General features: G+C 40.8%; 1 protein-coding gene across 2 annotated transcripts in view; it reads left to right on the forward strand.

Annotated features, from left to right (window-relative positions):
• The first annotated feature begins 3,743 nt into the window (after positions 1–3,743).
• pik3c2b (phosphatidylinositol-4-phosphate 3-kinase, catalytic subunit type 2 beta) overlaps positions 3,744–21,470 on the forward strand; it is a 48,102-nt gene continuing 30,375 nt past the window's right edge. For both annotated transcript variants that reach the window (XM_057846090.1, XM_057846091.1), the window contains exons 1-2: positions 3,744–4,204; positions 19,045–19,553. In XM_057846090.1, coding sequence (XP_057702073.1) covers positions 19,059–19,553 — 495 coding nt within the window. In that variant the 5' untranslated portion in view covers positions 3,744–4,204; positions 19,045–19,058. The remainder of the gene's footprint in view (positions 4,205–19,044; positions 19,554–21,470) is intronic.

Consider the following 21,470-nt stretch of genomic DNA (forward strand, 5'->3'; position numbering starts at 1 on the left):
TTTCTATATACAAACACACCTTATTTCGGTTGAATTCCGATATCACTATTTCCTCAGCACATCTTGTTGTTGCTGGTGTTCAGTCAAATTTTTCACCATTATAATATTTGGCGTGCAAAGATTTTGTGGCGGTGAATAAGCCCTGTTTTGCATTCAGTAGGACTCTGAATGTTATCCAAAGGTGCTAAATAAACAAGTTCCATCATAAACATACTTGTGCAACACGAAAATGGCGTATATTAATGCTTAACACACGGCGAAGACGTTAACATTGAGAGAGTGGCATGCAGTTTTTGTGTCCAGCTAACATGGCGGGATGTGTCGGAAAAGAATTTTTCTACATGTCCGTCCATGTAAACGTAAATTAATATTTCTTTCTTTAAAGACCGTTTGTAGTGTTCACTTTAGAATCGCTGCATTCGCGGCCATTTTTAACATTACACGCATTTGCAGAACCGCAAAGTTGCAATATCTGATAGGGTGCAAAATTTAACAGAACGCCGGCTATCTGGTCCTCGTCATTTTTAGATTGAAATGCTACATGAAATAAAACAAGTAAAAGGTGAATTTTCCTTTGTATGGATGGAAAAATGTGTAAATTACTACTTTTTTGCCAAAAAAACGGGCAGTTTGAAAATTACCTGATCATTTGAATGTAACGTTATGCTACTGTGTATGGATACAACGTGGCGGCCGTCACAAAACAAAGAGCTTTTTATGTTGAAAACTCTTGTAAATAAATGCGTACATCCCGGAATTTCTATAGATGTGAACATGGAACAGTCTAGATTCTTGGTTAAAAGCAAAAAAACGGGCATCATCACTAAAATTACGCTATAGTGTAATCCAATGTGGCGGCTGTTACAAAACAAAGAGCTTTTTAAGTTGAAAATGTATGTATGGGGCCCGTTTATTTAATAATAACCTTGAATCCTCGACCAAATCACTCTTGAGACACTCCTGCCTGCTTGATTGCAGTAAAATATTCACCCTGTTTCCACCTAAATCCGGCGTTTTAAACGCAGCGTGTGTTTGAGTTTATAACAGTTAACGCCAACACAGCTCTGTCTATGGTCCAGCATAGAGTGACGTCACGGACAGTCAAAACCCATCTGAGCTGTTCAAACTGAGAAGCATCTTGTCCGTATATGATATGAAACTACCTCCCATCGGTGGTTTCAATCAGTCTTGCAAAAATCTGATTTCTGCGCTTTGTGACTGTTCAGACTACAAAAGAGCCATCCAGTTTCAATCTGGATGAGCTAAAAATTGGATTTTGGCTGCCAATGCCAATGTGTCCTGTCCCCGATTATTTTTTCCTATCCGTCCAATCAGCTTCCTCACTACCTGTCGTGCTTACCAGTTGTATCTCATTTTATTACGCTATGTCTGTGTATTGAAACTGTTCAGTTTTGTTGCGTCAATGTCATGTTTTGTTTCTTGTGTCTCCGACCTGCCTGGTTCTTGTTTGTTCTTGATACCCTGTCTTTTGTTAGTACATTGATATTTTTGCATTTCCTAGTCTTTTGTACTTTTTGTGAATCAAACATTTTTAGTTTGGCACCATTTTCCCTGTCTGCCTAGCATTTGGGCCCATATCACCTTGTTCCTCACCTGCTTGTCTCACCGTCTTGTACGGGACGGCATCTTTTTTATCAAACATGGTAAGTGGCCCCTGACTTGTTGTTTCTGCACGTGTGGGTTTAGAAGTGGCGTACGAGTGGAGAGCTCCAAGCCAGAGCTTCAGCGAGTTCTCGAAAGCCGTCGGCGAGATCAGATGATCAGGGAGCGCAAACGGGAAGAGGAAGCTCACAGGAAGATTTCTCCTCTGGAAGCTGAACTAAGCAAACGACACCGAGCGCTCCAAGAGGTAACAAAAAAAACATTGATCGCCTCGATCGCCGTCGAATAAAAAATATGCTTGTTTCAGATGGAACTGGAGCAGCAGAAGGACGAGCAGGACCGGCTGAGCGCTCCCGAGTTCGTCAAAGTCAAAGAGAACTTGCGGAGGACATCTTGCGTCGCTCAAGAGGACAAGCCGGTCTGAAGAGGGGAAACTTCCAGTAGGGGATGGACAGACGCAGGGTCTGAGGCCCGGAGGACGCTGAGTCGGGAGTCGGAGCTGGACACCCGTACGCTCGTGAGAAACGATGTTACGTTTGCCCGGCCGTGGCGGAGATAGATGAGTGTCGGACTGATACTCCATGTCTGACTGGCGCGGGACATCTTCTAATTCCTCAGATCGGTCCATTTCTGAGTCATGACATCGGCCGTGACTTGTCTTCATCAAAAAGCATTGTCACTTCTCGTCATAGCATTGATTGCACAACCGATGAATGTCTGATTTGCTTCATTTCCACGCCAATCAATCAGTGTCGATGGTTTTTAACTTTGTCTAGTGCCGTCAATGGCAGGCAATGTGTTAATAAACAGACCCTTGACAACGTTTTCACCCTATGCTATGAGACACATTTACAAGATTGACAACAACTATTTGAAACTATTTTCAACACCTGAGTAAAACAAGTTTTTATCAGACATTAAAAACTCTTAAATATGAAAAACATCCAGAATATTTCAAATTTATGGGAGCATGTTGCTGCCACACAAAGATAATCTAATATCACGTTTTTAAACAATGCTATTGTGTATAAACGTGATTATAATAAAAATATCATGTAAAAATGTGAAAACAATAAAAAATTACATCTATCATGTAAAAACGAGATACTGGACGGTTTTGTTTGGTGTGGCAGCAAAACGTTAAAAACTAGAAACTGCAATTTCTGGAGAAATGACTAGGGCTTTGCTGTGTGGAGATACCGATCTTAGCCCCGCCCAGGTTGGTTTGGGCACATTTGGACGTCCATGGTCGTCAATAGCATCAACTTACATATGCGTCAATGGAATCCAAATACATTGGCATCAATAGAATCAACAAACATGTCCGTCAATGGCATTAAACAAAGTAAATGCCATTGAAAATGAACAGGAAATTTGGACGTCCATGGCCATCAATGGCATCGACTTACATATGCGTCAATGGAATCCAAGTACATTGGCATCAATACAATCAACAAACATGTCTGTCAATGGCAATAAACAAAGTAAATGCCATTGAAAATGAATGGGAAATTTGGACGTCCATGGCCGTCAATGGCATCGATTTACATATGCGTCAGTGGAATCCAAGTACATTGGCATCAATAGAATCAGCAATAGTGTCTGTCAATGGCATTAAACAAAGTAAGTGCCATTAAAAATGAATAGGAAATATGGACGTCCATGGCCGTCAGTGGCATCGACTTACATATGCGTCAATGGGATCCAAGTACATTGGCATCAATATAATCAACAAACATGTCCGTCGATGGCATCAAGCAAAGTAAATGCCACTGAAAATGAATGAGAAATTTGGACGTCCATGGCCGTCAATGGCATCGGCCTACATATGCGTCAATGGAATCCTAGTACATTGGCATCAATAGATTCGACATACATGGCCGTCAATGGCATCAATGCAATATAAAGTCCATTGGAACGTTAAAAATATCAACGCGTCAGTTCCTATTAATTCTGCGCGGTCATCTTTTGATCGATTTGAATTCGATGGCCGCTGGAGGTCAGTGTTTCACCCTCCAATCGTCAGGTGCTGGAAATGAGGAGTTACCGGAAGTTGTATTGCCAAATCCCTATAATCGGAATCCAAATATTCCAGATAATATGGAAACAAACTGCAGCGACCGCAGTCGTTTTTATCTTTCGACGCAATACTTGGGCTTTTACTTTGAAAAAACTTGTGATCTAATTCCAGTTATTCGAGTTGGAAGTTGGACCAGAATCTAAACGGCGAGAGCCCCGCTAGAACCCAAAAAAGAGGGAAAAAAATAAAGAGGCCGGCTGGCGAACAAGCGTGTGTTGCGGTGGTGCTTTCTTTCCAATTTCCGGAGGGAACCGCGAGAGTTTGGCCGCAGCCTCCGCGGACACCGCATTGTTCGCTCCATCGTGCTGGCTGGCACGACTTAGAAGAACCGCAGGAGGATAAACCCACCCGACTGACCGACCGACCGGAAACTGTCACTTGGCCCACATTATTTATTTATATTTTTGGACGAAGACGCCAAGCGGTTTCGGATGAATTCCGATGACGACTGCTCCCTCGGGCGCCGGTGAACCGACGGCTGTTTGGCGGCCAGCTAGCCAGGTAGGTGTCTAGCTAGGTGGGTAGATAGGTCAGCCTCCCTGGGCGATAGTTTAGCGGGTTAGCATGGATTAGTTTAGCTTGACCGCAGCGGCACTCTTCACGCGCTCGGCACACTTGCTACCAGGGGTGGGAACCTCTGGGTGCCAAGCGATAATATATGATTTCTGATATAAGACTCGCAATACCGATTTATCTCACAATACAATATAATACATTAAATTCTAGGCATGTGCCGGTTTGAGATTTTGACGGTCTGACAACCTCAAGCAAAAATGTCATGGTTTCACTTTATCACGGTATCAAAATGTGTTAGTTTGAGATATCTATGGTTTAAAAACAACTAAAAACAACTTTTCCATTGAACGGGATTTTTACTTTTCAAAATGTAGTAGCAAATTGGAACATAAGTATAACGCTAAGTTAAAATAAATTAAAAAACTGAAATATTCTAAATAAAAAAAATAAAAAAAATGCAGTCCTTTATGTGAGCCTAAGCCAGTGCTTCTCAATTATTTTCTGTTACGCCCCCCCCAGGAAGATTTAAACGTTTCGCGCCCCCCACCCACACACACAACTCTCTGCTGCCACTGTAATTTGTATTATTTGCCTATAAATTATTAATATAAGTATACTTCTGCATAATATTGTGCCCTTTTTATTCTTAAAGAAAAAATATATAGCTCAACTTACAATAAAGTATATAAAAGACTAAAAGACAAAGTGCATCACTTTGCCTGAATTTAAAAAAAAAAAAAAAGTCACATCCAATCTGTAAAAATACATTCACGGTACATTTTTGACCATCTTGTACTGAAAAATACATTTTAATAAAAGGGGTGGCGTGGCTCAGTGGTAGAGTAGTTGTCCCCCAACCTGGAGGTTGTGGGTTCGATTCTTCGCCCTGATGAACTCGTCTAAGTGTCCTTGAGCAAGACACTGAACCCCACGTTGCTCCTGGTGCTGCGTCACCAGTAGGTGGATGGTGAGATAGTGTAAAGCGCTTTGAGCGCCTTGAAAGGTGGAAAAGCGCTATATAAGTGTAACACCATTTACCAACACCATTTACCATAAAATCAATCAATAAATACTAATAAATTCAAATAACCATTTAACCGTAAAAACAAAAAATATCGAACAAAAACAGCAGTGTCATTTGACAGTGGGACAGTTTTTATTTTTGCTATTTTGTACTGAGCAACTTGGTATGCCACCTTATAGGATGCTAACAGTGCTCGCTGGTTTACTGATGTAACACTGCGAAAAAAAGCGGGACGATTGTTGGCAATATTCAGCACGTCTTGGCTGGAAAAAAATGGCTTATCAATGTGAGTGGGGTCTAATGCTTAGAAGTGACATCTTATTTGATGTGGCTTCCTGTTGTCTGTTGCAAACATTTTAAACACAGACTGGTCTTTTCTCGTCTCCCACTGTATTAAAAGTCAAAGCCAAACGCTACATATGCTTAGTCATATTTCCTCGTCTTAGCTCGTCATACCTCCAGTGCTCTTTGCTGTGTGCTCGTGTTTTTTTAAAAAAATACTGCGCACACTTTGAAAATGATACATTATTCTAGTATGGTAAAAAAGTATGTTCCCCGAGGTCACATGCGTCACCCCTGGCATCACTCTGCGCCCCCCTAGGGGGGCCGCCCTCCTATTTGAGAAGTACTGGCCTAAACCCACAGTTCAACATTATTACCATCAGAACACAATAACTGAATTACAGTTAGGGGTGTGCCAAAATATCGAAATGGTGATATAACGTGATACTTTGTATCACAAAAGGTTATCGATATGCTCCTGCCAAGAATCGAGATATCGTTTTAAAAAGGTGTCAATGTCTAAAAAAAATAAATAAATAAAAAAGGAACCAACAAGTTGCTACCAAAATCTTCCACCATAATAGTGTCTCAGGTAACTCTAAGGCTGCATTGACGGTGCACGACGCCGAATCCATTTAGACTGGGAACGTTCGTTTATTCGAAACCAGAGCATTCACAGTCATTCTGTCCGATTTTCAGGGCATTTACAGGTCATTTCCTGTTGAGTTTGAGTCACTGCCTATTTATTTGGTTGATTCCCAGGTCACTTAGTGTTCTGTAACTCAAAATAAACAAGAAGTGACCCGTAAAATACCCCAAAATCAACAGGAAGTAACTGAAAATCATCAGGTAAATGACCTTAAATAGCCCAAAATTACCTGCCTGGCATTGGCTGCCACTGACGGCCATAGATGTTTAATCCGTTTGAAGTGGGAGGGTTCCCAGTTCAAATGGATTGGACGTCTACCAGTGATAAACTCATTCCAATTCACAGCAGAAGCTTGTTTTTCTGTTTATTAGTTGTTTGTAGAATATTATAGAATGATTTCCTGACCAATGTATCGATAATCGTTGTATCGCCATATCATCAGATCGTTATCGTGAGCTTTGAATCGCAAATCGTATCATATCGTGAGGTACCAAGAGGTTTCCACTCCTAATTACAGTGGTACCTCGACATACGCTCGCTTCAGCACACCATCTTTTTGACATCCGACGTAAAATTTGAGTCGCCGTTTGTTTCTACATCCGACGACATGCTCGAAATACGACGACATGACACCGCTGCAGATGGACGCACGGTGGATTTTCTTGTGAGAGAAATCAGCACAGGTTCCAAGAAGGTCAGTGCAGGTGGTGAAAAGGAAAAAGGTGACACTTACCATTGAAATTAAGCTGGAAATTATAGAAAGAGAGGGTGAGAGAAGGGAGGAGGCATATTGCGAAGGTGGAAATAAGCTGATTTGGTGATGTTGTTGATATGGGAGCGGAAGGAGAGCATGCTGTCGAGGGCAATTTTAGGGAATATACAGGTCACTTTCTGTTGATTTCGAGTCCCTTCCTTTCAGTAACCCAAAGTCAACAGAAAATGATCTGTAAATGCCCCAAAATCAACAGAAAGTGATTTGTAAATGCCCCAAAATCAACAGAAAGTGACCCGTAAAGTCCTCAACAGGGAAAGGAATTGACCGAAAATCGACGAATGATCGTTCATTCGCTGCCATCCCTCAAAATTCAAACGGATTGGACTTCTGCTAGTGATAAACTTATTCCAATTCAAATCAGAAGGATGAAAAGAGCTTTTTTTGTTTAGTGTTTTAGGGGTATATCCTAGAATGATCGATAGTTGTTGTATCGCCATATCCTGAGATCGTTATCGTGAGCCTTGTAAATTGTACGGTGATGTATCCAGAGCTTCTCACCCCTAGTGTAAAGACTTTTTCATTAGGAACAATAGGGGTCAAATATGTCGATTTTTATATGAGAGGAGAAAACATGAGTTACAGTGAAATAAAAAATTCTTCGTCAGAAATTGTTGCCACATGTTTTGCTCTTAAAATGTTTTTCAGCTCTTAAAAATGTCTTGAAAAGCATTACATTTGACTTTTAAAAAGGTGCAAGAACCCTGTATTAACACATTTTCTGTCATTGCTGGCACTAGACGTCCAATCCATTTGAAGTAGGACGGCTGGCAGTGAATGAATGTTCGTTCTCGTTCAAGTGATAAACTCACTGATATCCACAGCGAAAAGATGATTGAACGCCACATGATTGAATGTCTATCATAATTCTATTTTGGATAGGGCGACCAGCGGTCAGAAACGACAACAAAAAAGTACATAGGCCTATTGCACAGTATCGGCATGCTATTTCTTAAAACTCCCCAATACCGATAGCATCAGTTTGGTGCCTAATCGGTACCGACACTAATATTGGCATCATTGACACATCAGTTGTGACGCCATTTTATTGTGTTGGGACGTGACATGAGGCGTGTGTGTTTGCCTGTGTCAAGCCAACGTTAATGCAGCAACCGCACCGTGTTGCCACGGAGACTCAGACGATACCAAGCATGACATCAGCACTTCCTCTCACCTGCCACTCACTTGTTGATAATATCAGGAGGATGGTGGTGACGAAGTCGTCATCACTGTTACAGAATATCTAATAAAGATCACCTGATATATTAGCTGGCTGATTTATTGGGCCGATTTATGGACTTTTTTAAAAAAAATTTTAAATTGGCTGATATATGGCCGATATAATAGTGTGACGGTTATATTCACTGTTTGGTTGATGATCTTATTAAGTTCGACCGACAAATTGGTCGGCCGTTATATTTGGCCCAATACTGTGGTATGAAAAAGTATCTGAACCTTTTGGAATTTCTCACATTTCTGCATAAAATCACCATCAAATGTGATCTAATAGTTGTCAAAATCACACAGATAAAATACAGTGTCTGACTGTCTGCTTTAAGTAAAACCACCCACACATTTATAGGTTTTCATATTTTAATGAGGATAGCATGCAAACAAAGACAGAAGGGGGAAAAATAAGTACGGGAACCCTGTGCCTAGGGAGACTTAAAGAGCAATTGAAACCAATTTTTACTAAACATTTTAAGTCAGGTGTGTGCCCAATCACTGATGAGTGGTTTAAAGCTGCCCTGCCCACTATAAAACACACACCTGGTAAGAAATGTCTTTATGAGAAGCATTGTCTGATATGCATCATGGCTCGGTCAAAAGAGCTGTCTGAAGACCTGCGATCAAGGATTGTTGATTTGTATAAAGCTGGGAAATGATACAAACTCATCTCTAAAAGTCTAGATCTTCATCAGTCGATAGTCAGAGAAGTTGGCTACAAATGGAGAGAGTTTGGCACTGTTGCTTCTCTCCCAAGAGGTAGCCGTCCACCAAAGATGACGCCAAGAGTTCAGCGCAGAATACTCAGAGAGGTAAAAAAGAACCCTAGAGTGTCTGCTAAAAACAGAAATCACTTGCACAGTCCAATATCTCTGTTCACACATCAACTACATGTAAAACTATGGCCATGAATAGTGTTCATAGGAGGACTCCACGGAAGAAGCCACTACTGTCGAAAAAAAACATTGTTGCTCGTTTAATGTTCGCAAAAACACACTTGGACACTCCACAGAAGTTTTGGCAAAATATATGTGGACTGATGAAACCAAAGTTGAATTGTTTGAGAGTAACACACGTCATGTGTGGAGGAAAAATGAAATAGCTCACCAACATCAACACCTCATCCCCACCTTGAAGCATGGTGAAGGCAGCATCACTATTTGGGGCTGTTTTCCTTTCTCAACGCCTAGACAACTTACAATCATGAATGGAAGAATGAATTCAAAAGTTAATCAGGATGTTTTGCATGAAAACCTGTTCAGCAGTTGAACTTGAAGCTAAAAAGACGATGGATGCCGCAACAAGACAATAAAACACAGAAGTAAATCAACTTCAGAATGGTTTCAGAAGAACAAAATACACGTTCTGGAGTGGCCGAGTCAAAGTCCAGACTTGAATCCCATTGAGATGCGGTGGCATGAACTAAAGACAGTGATTCTTGCCAGAAATCCCAGGAATCTGACTGAACTACAGCAGTTTTGTAGAGAGCAATGGGCCAAGATTAGTCCTGATCTATGTGCCAGACTGATCTGAAGCTACAGGAAGCATCTAGTTGAATTAATTGCTGCCGGGGGGGGGGGGCAAATATTACATGTGACTTATTTTCCCCCCTTCTGTCATTGTTTGCATACTATCCTCGCTAAAATATGAAAACCTATAAATGTTTGTGTGGTTTTGGTTAAAGCAGACTAGGGCTGTCCCAAACGACTAATTTCCTCCCGATTAGTCAGCCGACTATTTTTACGATTAGTCGACTAATCTATTAATTTCCTTTTTTAAATTTTTTTTTTTTTTTTACTACTTTAATAAATAAATTTTGTTGAAGCTTATTAATTCACAAAAAACATTTTGAAACACCTAAATTCTTTATTAACGTATAAATAAATAACATAAATATCAATAATAAATCACAAACAATGAGGTCAAATGCTGCCGGCATTCACTACTGCGGAAAAAAATGTAAACTGAAACACTAAGACTTCACCTCTTTAACAGGAGTCAAAACAATTCTTACTCTTTTTGTGGTATGTCATTGTCTATATTGTTCTAAATGTTAAAATGAATTGCAATGTCCCGGACAACTATTTTCAGAATACTTTGTGTGAGTTCAGATGCTTTTTCTGGTGTGCATTCTCCATGTTTGGGAGAGGGGAAAAACTGTTCAACTTTTGTTTGTTTTAAACTGAAAATAGATAAGTAGAGGGCACACTGAAATATTACAATTATTTTGAATGAGAGGTACACATACTCACAGTAACAAAAATTAAATATATAGTATTAATTAATTTATTTAAATATAGTATATTACTATATGTATATACACAATATGGGAGCTTCCATGATCCTAATACATTTAATAATAATTAAAAATATATGTTTATTGTATAATTATATAATATCTATATTAATTATTTTATTAAATAAAAATGCACGTTTATACGACGCACATAAAGGTAACTTCCATTTTTTTAAAAAAATCGTTAGAAAGTTGTATGGACTTACAATCCGCTAGCTTGTTGTTTCTTGTTGTCTTCGAAAATTATACTTGGGTGACGGCGCTTCAAGTGTTCGTTCAGATGACGTGCTACTGTGGTATGCGAGCTCAGTTTAGCAAAGAGTACACACAGTGGCACCCTCCATATTTTCCTCAAAATAATTCCAGGCTCTGGTTATTCTGGTCCGCTTTTTTGGCTTTATGCCACTTTCACGTGTCACCAATTCTGCCCTTTTTGGTAATTGGCGGTGTTTTCAACTCCTCTCCGTCGTGAAGAGTGAACCGACGATTCACTTGGCTCGTTGTCGTCGGTTCGTCCGATTTCTTCCTCAGGAAGTCGGCGGCGTGCATAAAACACTAAGAGGCGTCGGATGGCTGTTTTTGGCTACTTTTATTGACCAAAACAAAAACGTGTGTGTGTGGGGGGGGGGTGCAGCCACTGAACTTCGTGGTACGCGCACTTCCCCAACTCATTGATCTGGCTCCCTCTCTCGCTCGCCCACTTTCTTCCTCTTTGCTCAATCTGACAATGCCGGTCATATTGAAATAACAGCGGCCCCCTTGGGGGTGCCAGTAACAACCGCTTGGATCGCGAGCGCCCGCCATTCTAAACTTTATCCGCATGTAATTTTTTTTTCAACCCGTCATTACCCGTTTTGCCCGTCGACGCATTTACGTCATCGATGACGTCGACAACGTCGACTAGTCGGGACAGCTCTAAAGCAGACACTGTTTTTCCATCTGTGTGATTTTGACAAAGATCAGATCACATTTGATGGTGATTTTATGAAGAAATGTGAGAAATTCCAAAAGGTTCGGGTACTTTTTCATACCACTGTATGTATATTTTATACATAAGATCGGCCGATATAATCAAGTATGTCTGCGTAATAAGCTTAATTGTGATTTTGCAACATCTAGTGGTCAGATGCAAAGAAAATTTAACAACGAATGTGTACATTAGACGTTTCTCTCGCCTTTCATAATCAACATCCTTTAAAGAAATGTGTATCTGCATACAAAAACTGCTTTTGACATCAGCAATCGTCTGAATTGTTTTTTAAAAATCGGTATCCGCATCAGCCTTTATACATCGACCGATGTGTGATTTTCAATCTCTGTACACTCAACTAGGAGGGATGTGCGTGCTGACGCGTGATGAAAAGGTGGGTGCCCCTCCCTTTTTGTGGCCCCCCTTCCACGAGATGTGTTGACCAGCTGGCCGTTGTCTGTGTCAAACATGGCAGGGAGGCTTTTGTCACTGGGGGGGAGGGGCGGTTTTGACCCACTTAACGCATGCACACGATTGCTTTTGTAAAATTTGATATTTTGGGGCGCGTGACGATTTTCCTCAAAAAAAAAAAATCACTTGAAAAAAGTTGATCTCATTGGATGGCCTTGACTGGACTGAACGTCTCTCACCACCGCACCACTGTGTTGCAGCTTTCCCTCCCTCCTTGCTCCTTCCTTCCTTCCTTCCTTGCTTCCTTCCTGCTGGCCTGAGTGAAGAAAAGAAAACAAATGTTTGTATGTTGCTCGGTCGTTAGGTAGGTCACATCTGGAGTTATCGCTTAAGACTAGGGATGCCTTGATCACATATTTTTGCTAGTGAGTGCAAGTCAGAGTCAACTGATTTTGAGGATCCGCCGATGAAACTAAAATGTATTGAGTAAGGAAAGAAAAACACAATTATTCCTAAATTGAATATAGCTATGCCAACATTACAGCCAAATAAAAGGGTTGTTAGTACCGCAGAAGTAATGAAAAAAATTACAATTTTTTTTTGTGTGTGCAAAATGCTTGTGCAACACGAATAAGTTTGCAAAAAAATTGCCTTTCAATATTTTAAATTGCCTTTCAATATTTTATTTTAAGTAAAATATCACTCGATGTGGTGCTGGACATCAATGGAAAGCAACTTCAGAACAAGCGTCTAGCAGTTAATTTTCCTTCATTTAATAATTTATATATTTCTTTAATACTTCAAAATACTTCCAACCATGTTTGCTGTGAGCCAGTCTTGTTGCTTCTCGCGTGTTTTGATTGCGTAATCACAAAAGAACTACGGTTCTTCTCACTATTTGGTGGTAAACTTTCGGTCTTTTAACCGAAAACCGAAAATGCAATTTTAGCGATTTTCAGCCGAAAGTTTTCACCGCAGAATTTTCGTTCACATTTCTAATTTATATGTACACGCACAGACTGTATGTACAGTATTTATATAGATAAATATAATATAATATAATTAGGGCTGTCAAAATTATTGCGTTAACGGGCGGTAATTAATTTTTTTAATTAATCACGTTAAAATAGTTGACGCAATTAACACACATGTCCCGCTCAAACAGATTAAAATGACAGCACAGTGCAATGTCCACTTGTTACTTGTGTTATTTGGAGATCCTCTGCTGGCGCTTGGGTGCGACTGATTTTATGGGCTTCAGCGCCCATTAGCATCGTGTAATTATGGACATCAACAATGGCGGGCTACTAGTTTATTTTTTGATTGGAAAATTTTACAAATTTTATTAAAACAAAAACATTAAGAGGGGTTTTAATATAAAATTTCTATAACATGTACTAACATTTATCTTTTAAGAACTACAAGTCTTTCTATCCATGGATCGCTTTAACAGAATGTTAATAATGTTAATGCCATCTTGTTGATTTATTGTTATAATAAACAAATGCAGTACTTATGTACCGTATGTTGAATGTATATGTCCATCTTGTGTCTTATCTTTGCATTCCAACAATAATTTACAGAAAAATATGGCATATTTTACAGATGGTTTGAATTGCGATTAATTACGATTAATTCATTTTTAAGCTGTAATCAACTCGATTAAAAATGTAATCGTTTGACAGCCCTAAATATAATGTAACATAGGGATTGGATTTTGGTGAAAAGAATTGGGTTTTTAATAAAAAAATAAATAAAAGGTTCTCGGGTGACTCAGGTGAAAAATATGTAACCAAGACATCCCTACATATATATACTAGAGGCGTGCGAAATTTCTGATTCTCAGATTATTCGCGATTCGGCCGTGGAAGATTCGAGAACGATTCACAAACATCCAAATTCCGATTATTTAAAGGGGAAATGTGAAGTAAGGTTGGCCAACCATGTTATTGAATAATATCAATGGCTAAACAATTATAAGCATACTTTCATTATTTTTTTTAACGCAACCCTTCCAGATTGTTTGTTTAACCCATAGCAACGCCCCTGACAACGAAAATGCTTTTCTTCGGCAATCTTCGGAAATTACGTCACACCGGGAAGTGCGAGAAAGTCCGCCATAGAACAGTATTGTTTGTTGGATTGCTTCTCGGTAAGATGCCACGGCGGTGTGTGGCGATGTTTTGTTCTCACTCAAACGAAAAGTTGTACGAGTGGCCAAAGGATAGCAGGGCACGTAAATGGACATCTTTCGTTCGCACGAAGCAAATGAATTTCACGCCATCATCGAGTAGTGTTCTCTGCTGCAAACACTTCGAAGATGCCTGCTTCCTTAACCGGTCTGCTTATGATCAAGGATTTGCCAAAAAGTAAGTTTGATTTTTGGATAGATGACTGATGACTTTGTCAAAGCAGAGCTGCCAACTGTTGTGGAATGTACAGTAGAAGCTAGCGACGTTAGCCGAAAGCCAACTCGTGGCAATAGTCGTGGCATAGTTGTTGTTGTGTTCGCTAGTGTTACGTCCCAAGGACGGCTTGCGAAGGGCGTAACATAAAACGAGCCACACAATTTCACAAGTGGCACAAAATTTACACAACAAACTCGCAATTAATATGGTAAATGGTAAATGGTGTTATATAGCGCTTTTCCACCTTTCAAGGCAATATGTACAAAATGTAGATGAAGCGCGGCTTCAGGGTAAGCCCAGGCCAAACAAACAAAAGAAATCTACACTTGAACCCCAACCGCTAACTAAACCCTGATCATGAAAAAGAACGAAGAAAAGACAGCCACTACCCTAGCTTCTTACGCTAAAAAAAACAGGAGAAAACGGGTTGAACAGAAATGGCGACTTACCCCTTCTTGCTTCAGTGCTCTTATTTACAGTGGTGAACAAAAACAATCCAATAACGAATAAACACAAAAGACCTCACCGAAAAAGCGGGAGTGTATCAGACCAGCGATCAAATGCAAACGAGCGTGAATGGCGAGCTAAGAGCTGCGAGGAGGACCGCGGCAGAATGCTGTCAAATGTGAACGTTGACAGCTCAAGTCACGCAGTGAATCATGGGAAATGCAGTCTTGGGACAACACTGAAGTGGTGCTTTGTAATCTGTTCGCTTGTGTGAAAAAACTACATTTCCTCACGCCATTAGACGCCACTTCCTGCCGATAGCCCCAGGAAGTAGTAGTAGCTGGAAGTACGAGGCAAGGCGGAGATGAGCGACAAGCAAAACTTTGCGGTCGAATGTGGCGGAAGTCCGCTATTATTTTGTTTTCTTATTGTTGCCACAATAAAGTGGAGAAAGCCATCAACGACTCATCTCCTTCCCCCCCCCCCCCCCCCAACGTTTTTATATTATTATTTTATATGCATGAGCGCTGCCGGATCTGCCAAAATGAACATGCAGTCTGATTTTTTTTTTTTTTTTTTTAGACAATGTCATCAGATAGACAAAAACATAAAATTACGTGCAAATGCCTGCATCTTCAAATCATGAAAATAATAACAGCCTATATCTTACCAATCTTGTAATCTCGATGGGTCTTGTCTCCATTCGATGTCAGGTAGTCTGGGCACATTGTTTGCATCCTGATTAGCGTCTGGCTAATACATGTACGATCCAACATAAAATTCCAACCTCCTCCTCCTCTTCCTCCAACTCTTCAAAAACTTGGGTCTCCTCACTTGCGCTTGATCTATCACTTATATCGCTGTTTGAAGCATTGTTTGAAGGGCTTTGTAGGGCGGCCAAATGGAGCGCTCCCATCGCTGTTCTCGGTGTGACGTATCACTTCCGGGTTCGTACCCTTTCAGGCTCGAACTTCGGAAATGCGATTATTTTGTCAAATATACAACATATAAATTATTTTTTCATGCTTTATTTGTTGGACAATGTTTAATTACTTTAATTGTGACTTTAATTGTGACCCTATTTGGCATGTTATGAAATTACTTCACATTACAGCTGATATAATTAAATCAGGAAAAGCGGAACTATAACACAGTCAGCGTGGTCTTCGGGACGCAATGAGGAACGGACCGAGAGTAAATATCATGTTCCAATCATGCCGCTAGATTAAAAAAAAAAAAAAAACTGACTGCGGCCGACAGCCGCTACAAACAATGCCCAGTTGCTACAAACATACGGCTAGTGTAGATATCACATATACTGTATGTAGAATTAGATGAGAAATGACGGACGACGGCGGCGTTAGTAAACAGCCGCCATCTTAAAGCATTAGACTTCTCTAGAAGGCTCTGTTGTTGCAAACCTAATGAACTTTTTATCTGAAATATTCCTAAATCTGCAAAATCTTGTCTTGAATCTCTCTTTAAATGATGAAACAGTTTTAAAACTTTGACATGTCGAAAGTAGACAGAAGGGAAATTATGGAATAACGGGAGCAATTTTAGAAACTTTACTGGTTGATTCACAACATTAATTGAATGTAGTTTAAAGCTGCTGATACAGAATGGGGACTTGGGTATTTTATTTACTGATATTAACTGTTAACTTGATACTGAAATAGTAGTTTGGTTTAGCCTGAGAGGAATTTTGAACAATTTTGGAACTAATGATATTAACTGTTAACTTGATACTGAAATAGTAGTTTGGTTTAGCCTGAGAGGAATTTTGAACAATTTTGGAACTAATGTACTAGTTCCAACATTGGGGGTGGGGCGGCATCAATAATTGATTTATAATCGAATCGGAGCCTCTGAATCATAATCAAACCGTTAGGTGCCCAAAGATTCCCACTTCTAATATATACATATCCTAATACCTCTGGATTATTTTGCTTTTAGCCCTGAACTCATTCACTGCCATTGATGGTGTTAGATGTCTAATCCAATTTGACAGGGGGGCTGGCAGTAATGGAACGATCATTGCCAGCATTGATGAGATAATCGGTTGAGTAATAAGCTATTAGTCGAATTTTTCTTTTATTCCAGACAATAGTTATAGGTGGTTTAAATATAGTGGGGCAAATCAATTTTTAGTCAACCACCAATTGTGCAAGTTCTCCTACTTGAAAAGATTAGAGAGTCCTGTAATTGTCAACATGGGTAAACCTCAACCATGAGAGACAGAATGTGGAAAAAAAACAGAAAATCACATTGTTTGATTTTTAAAGAATTTATTTCCAAATTAATAGTGGAAAATAAGTATTTGGTCACTTACAAACAAGCTAGATTTTTGGCTGTCAAAAAGGTCTAACTTCTTCTAACGAGTTCTAACGAGGCTCCACTCGTTACTTGTATTAATGGCACCTGTTTTAACTCATTATCGGTATAAAAGACACCTGTCCACAACCTCCAGGCACACTCCAAACTCCGCTATGGCCAAGACCAAAGAGCTGTCGAAGGACACCAGAGACAAAAATGTAGACCTGCACCAGGCTGGGAAGACTGAAGCTGCAATAGGTAAAACGCTTGGTGTAAAGAAATCAACTGTCGGAGCAATTCTTAGAAAATGGAAGACCTACAAGACCACTGATAATCTCCCTCGATCTGGCGCTCCATGCAAGATCTCACCCCGTGGCGTCAAAATGATAACAAGAATGGTGAGCAAAAATCCCAGAACCACATGGTGACCTAGTGAATGACCTACAGAGAGCTGGGACCACAGTAACAAAGGCTACTATCAGTAAGACAATGCGCCGCCAGGGACTCAAATCCTGCACTACCAAACGTGTCCCCCTGCTGAAGAAAGTACACGTCCAGGCCCGTCTGCGGTTCGCTTGAGAGCATTTGGATGATCCAGAAGAGGACTGGGAGAATGTGTTATGGTCAGATGAAACCAAAATAGATTTTTTGGGAGAAATACAGGTTCTCGTGTTTGTAGGAGAACGAATACTGAATGGCATCCGGAGAACACCATACCCACTGTGAAGCATGTGGGTGGAAACATCATGCTTTGGGGCTGTTTTTCTGCAAAGGGACCAGAACGACTGATCTGTGTAAAGGAAAGAATGAATGGGGCCTTGTATCGAGATATTTTGAGTGAAAATATCCTTCCATCAGCAAGGGCATTAAAGATGAGACGTGGCTGGGTCTTTCAGCATGACAATGATCCCAAACACACAGCCAGGGCAACAAAGCAGTGGCTTCGTAAGAAGCATTTCAAGGTCCTGGAGTGGCCTAGCCAGTCTCCAGATCTCAACCCCATAGAAAATCTGTAGGGAGTTGAACGTCCGTGTTGCGCAACGACAGCCCCAAAACATCACTGCTCTAGAGGAGATCTGCATGGAGGAATGGGCCAAAATATCAGCAACTGTGTGTGAAAAGCTTGTGAAGAATTACAGAAAACGTTTGACCTCCGTTATTGCCAACAAAGGGTACATAACAAAGTATTGAGATGAACTTTTGGTATTGACCAAATATTTATTTTCCACCATGATTTGCAAATAAATTCTTTAAAAATCAAACAATGTGATTTTCTGTTTTTTTTTTTTTTTTTTTTTTTTCCACATTCTGTCTCTCATGGTTAAGGTTTACCCATGTTGACAATTACAGGCCTCTCTAATATTTTTAAGTGGGAGAACTTGCACAATTAGTGGTTGACTAAATACTTATTTGCCCCACTGTACCTGACATGTTTCAGCGAACACTTCCGCCTTCATCAGAGAGTCACTGGTGTTGGTGAGTCACGCCTTCATCCATCAGCTGATAAAGACGTCACACCAACAGTCGAATTAGTAAATTTCTTTTATCCCAGACAATTGTTGTAGGTGGTTTAAATACCTGGCATGTTTTGGCTAACCCTTCCGCCTTCATCAGAGAGTCACTGGTGTTGGGGAGTCACGCCTTCATCCATCATCTGATAAAGACGTGTCACACCAACACCAGTGACTCTCTGATGAAGGCGGAAGTTTTAGCCGAAACATGTCAGGTATTTAAACCACCTATAACTATTGTCTGGGATAAAAGAAAAATTTAACTAATATATAAGTACAGACAAAATGAACTCAATACTACGAGTAATAAGCTAGTTATGACTTGATTTTAATCAATAACCCATCAGGATACAAAGTACCGTGATCCATATTGTAATACTAAAATGTTACCCATGAAAAATTCACTTTCGATGTGTTTTTTTTTTGGTCCAATTTGTTATGTCAGTTATCCAAGAATTTTACAGACCTTAACAAGCCCTTTGTCATTTTGCGCCCCCCCCCCCAACTTCCAGTGCCCGCTCGCATCATGTCGGCGGCGCGGACCCAGAAGGAGGGCGAGGGGAAGGAGTCTCTGGGTCTGAGTCCTAAAGAGCTGGTCTTGGCTGAGGCCTTGCAGATGGAGTACGACGCTCTCTCCAGGCTCAAGCGGGACAAAAAGAGCCCCGAGGCCCCTCGTGCCACTCCGTCCCTGACTGGACCGCCCCCAGGAGATCGCCTCTACATCCCCGACGGCCCCGCCGACTCCCGAACGCTCCCTAAAAACTTCCCTGACGAGGACGACGAGCCCCCCGCCATTCCGCCCCGGAACCCCGTCCCGCCGCCCTCATCTTCGCTGAGGGATGTCAATGTATACACGCCTGACGCGACGGACAACTTGACGGCACAGGCCGATGGTGGCCGAGGCGAGCGGCCAGGGAAGCCTGTGGGGCGGAGTGACACCCTCCCGCCTCGGGTTCCGCCCAGGACGTACGCGCCAATTGCCAAAAGCGACAAGAACCGTCGCCGGGCCTCAGCAGAGCCGGTAAGACGGAACCATACGCCTTCCTTTTTTCACCAGATTTTTGTACTTTTGTTCAGTTTTTGACTTCCCTGAAGCGCGTGCATTCTTCTGTAGTTGTGGAACAAGCGTGTGTGCGTGTGTGTGTGTGTGTGTGTGCTATTATGTGAAATTACTTTTCTGACCTCTGTGACCTTTGACCTCACAACCCTAAAATTTCATCACCTCTTTCGTAATTTATACATATTTTCTTTTACGTTGTTTCCTCTTGTTAAAATATTCACTTATGTGCTACGGCAGGCTGAAACTGCTCTGACAACTAACTCATAACCTACAGACAACACGGGCACCAATAAGTCCATGTGCTGTGCATGCATGCGCTCTACTGGCTAACGTTTACGGTAACTTATTTGGTTTGTTTGTTGTTGTTTGTTTAGGTTTTGGTTTTTTTTGCATTTTGTGTTTACATTTTTTTTCGGTTTATTTTCGCAATTTTATGCAATAATTTAGCGCAATTAAAAAAAAAAAAAATCTGGATTTGTTTTTTGTTTTGTTTTTTTCGTATTTTTGCATTTTTCCCTCTGCCATTTTCTGCAGGTTTTATTAGAAGACACTACAAATAGAATAGAAAAGCTGTCAATGGCAGCCAATGAGTGACCTATATCAATGGGGCAAATAAGTATTTAGTCAACCACGAATTGTGCAAGTTCTCCCACTTGAAAATATTAGAAAGGCCTGTAATTGTCAACATGAGTAAACCTCAACCATGAGAGACAGAATGTGGAAAAAAACTGAAAATCACATTATTTGATTTTTAAAGAACTTATTTGCAAATCATGGTGGAAAATAAGTATTTGGTCAATACCAAAAGTTCATCTCAATACTTTGTTGTGGACCATTTGTTGGCAATAACGGAGGCCAAACGTTTTCTGTAACTCTTCACAAGCTTTTTACACAGTTGTTGCTGGTATTTGGACCATTCCTCCATGCAGATCTCCTCTAGAGCAGTGATATTTTGGGGCTGTCGTTGGGCAACACGGACTTTCAACTCCCTCCATAGATTTTCTATGGGGTTGAGATCTGGAGATGGGCTAGGCCACTCCAGGACCTTGAAATGCTTCTTACAAAGCCACTCCTTTGTTGCCCTGGCTGTGTGTTTGGGATCATTGTCATGCTGAAAGACCCAGCCACGTCTCATCGTCAATGCCCTTGCTGATGGAAGGAGATTTACACTCAAGATCTCTCGATACATGGCCCCATTCATTCTTTCCTTTACAAAGATCTGTCGTCCTGGTCCCTTTGCAGAAAAACGGCCCCAAAGTATGATATTCCTACCCCCATGCTTCACAGTGGGTATTGTGCAATTGAGTATTCTTTCTCCTCCAAACACGAGAACCTGTGTTTCTACCAAAAATGTCTATTTTGGTTTCATCTGACCATAACACATTTTCCCAGTCCTCTTCTGGATCATCCAACTGCTTTCTAGCGAACCGCAGACGGGCCTAGACGTGTACTGGCTTCAGCAGGGGGACACGTCTGGCCATGCAAAATTTGAGTCCCTGGCGGCACATTGTGTTACTTATTTTTTGTTACTGTTGTCCCAGCTCGCTGTAGGTCATTCACTTGGTCCCCCCGTGTGGTTCTGGGATTTTTGCTCACCGTTCTTGTTATCATTTTGACGCCACGGGGTGAGATCTTGCATGGAGCCCCAGATCGAGGGAGATTATCAGTGGTCTTGTATGTCTTCCACTTTCTAATAATTGCTCCCGCAGTTGATTTCTTTACACCAAGCGAAGAGTGAAGAGTTACAGAAAACGTTTGGCCTCCGTTATTGGCAACAAAGGGTACATAACAAAGTATTGAGATGAACTTTTGGTATTGACCCCACACTTATTTTCCACCATGATTTGCAAATAAATTCTTTAAAAATCAAACAATGTG

Source organism: Corythoichthys intestinalis, chromosome 9 (genome assembly GCF_030265065.1).
Source record: "Corythoichthys intestinalis isolate RoL2023-P3 chromosome 9, ASM3026506v1, whole genome shotgun sequence".
Classification (NCBI taxonomy): domain Eukaryota; kingdom Metazoa; phylum Chordata; class Actinopteri; order Syngnathiformes; family Syngnathidae; genus Corythoichthys; species Corythoichthys intestinalis.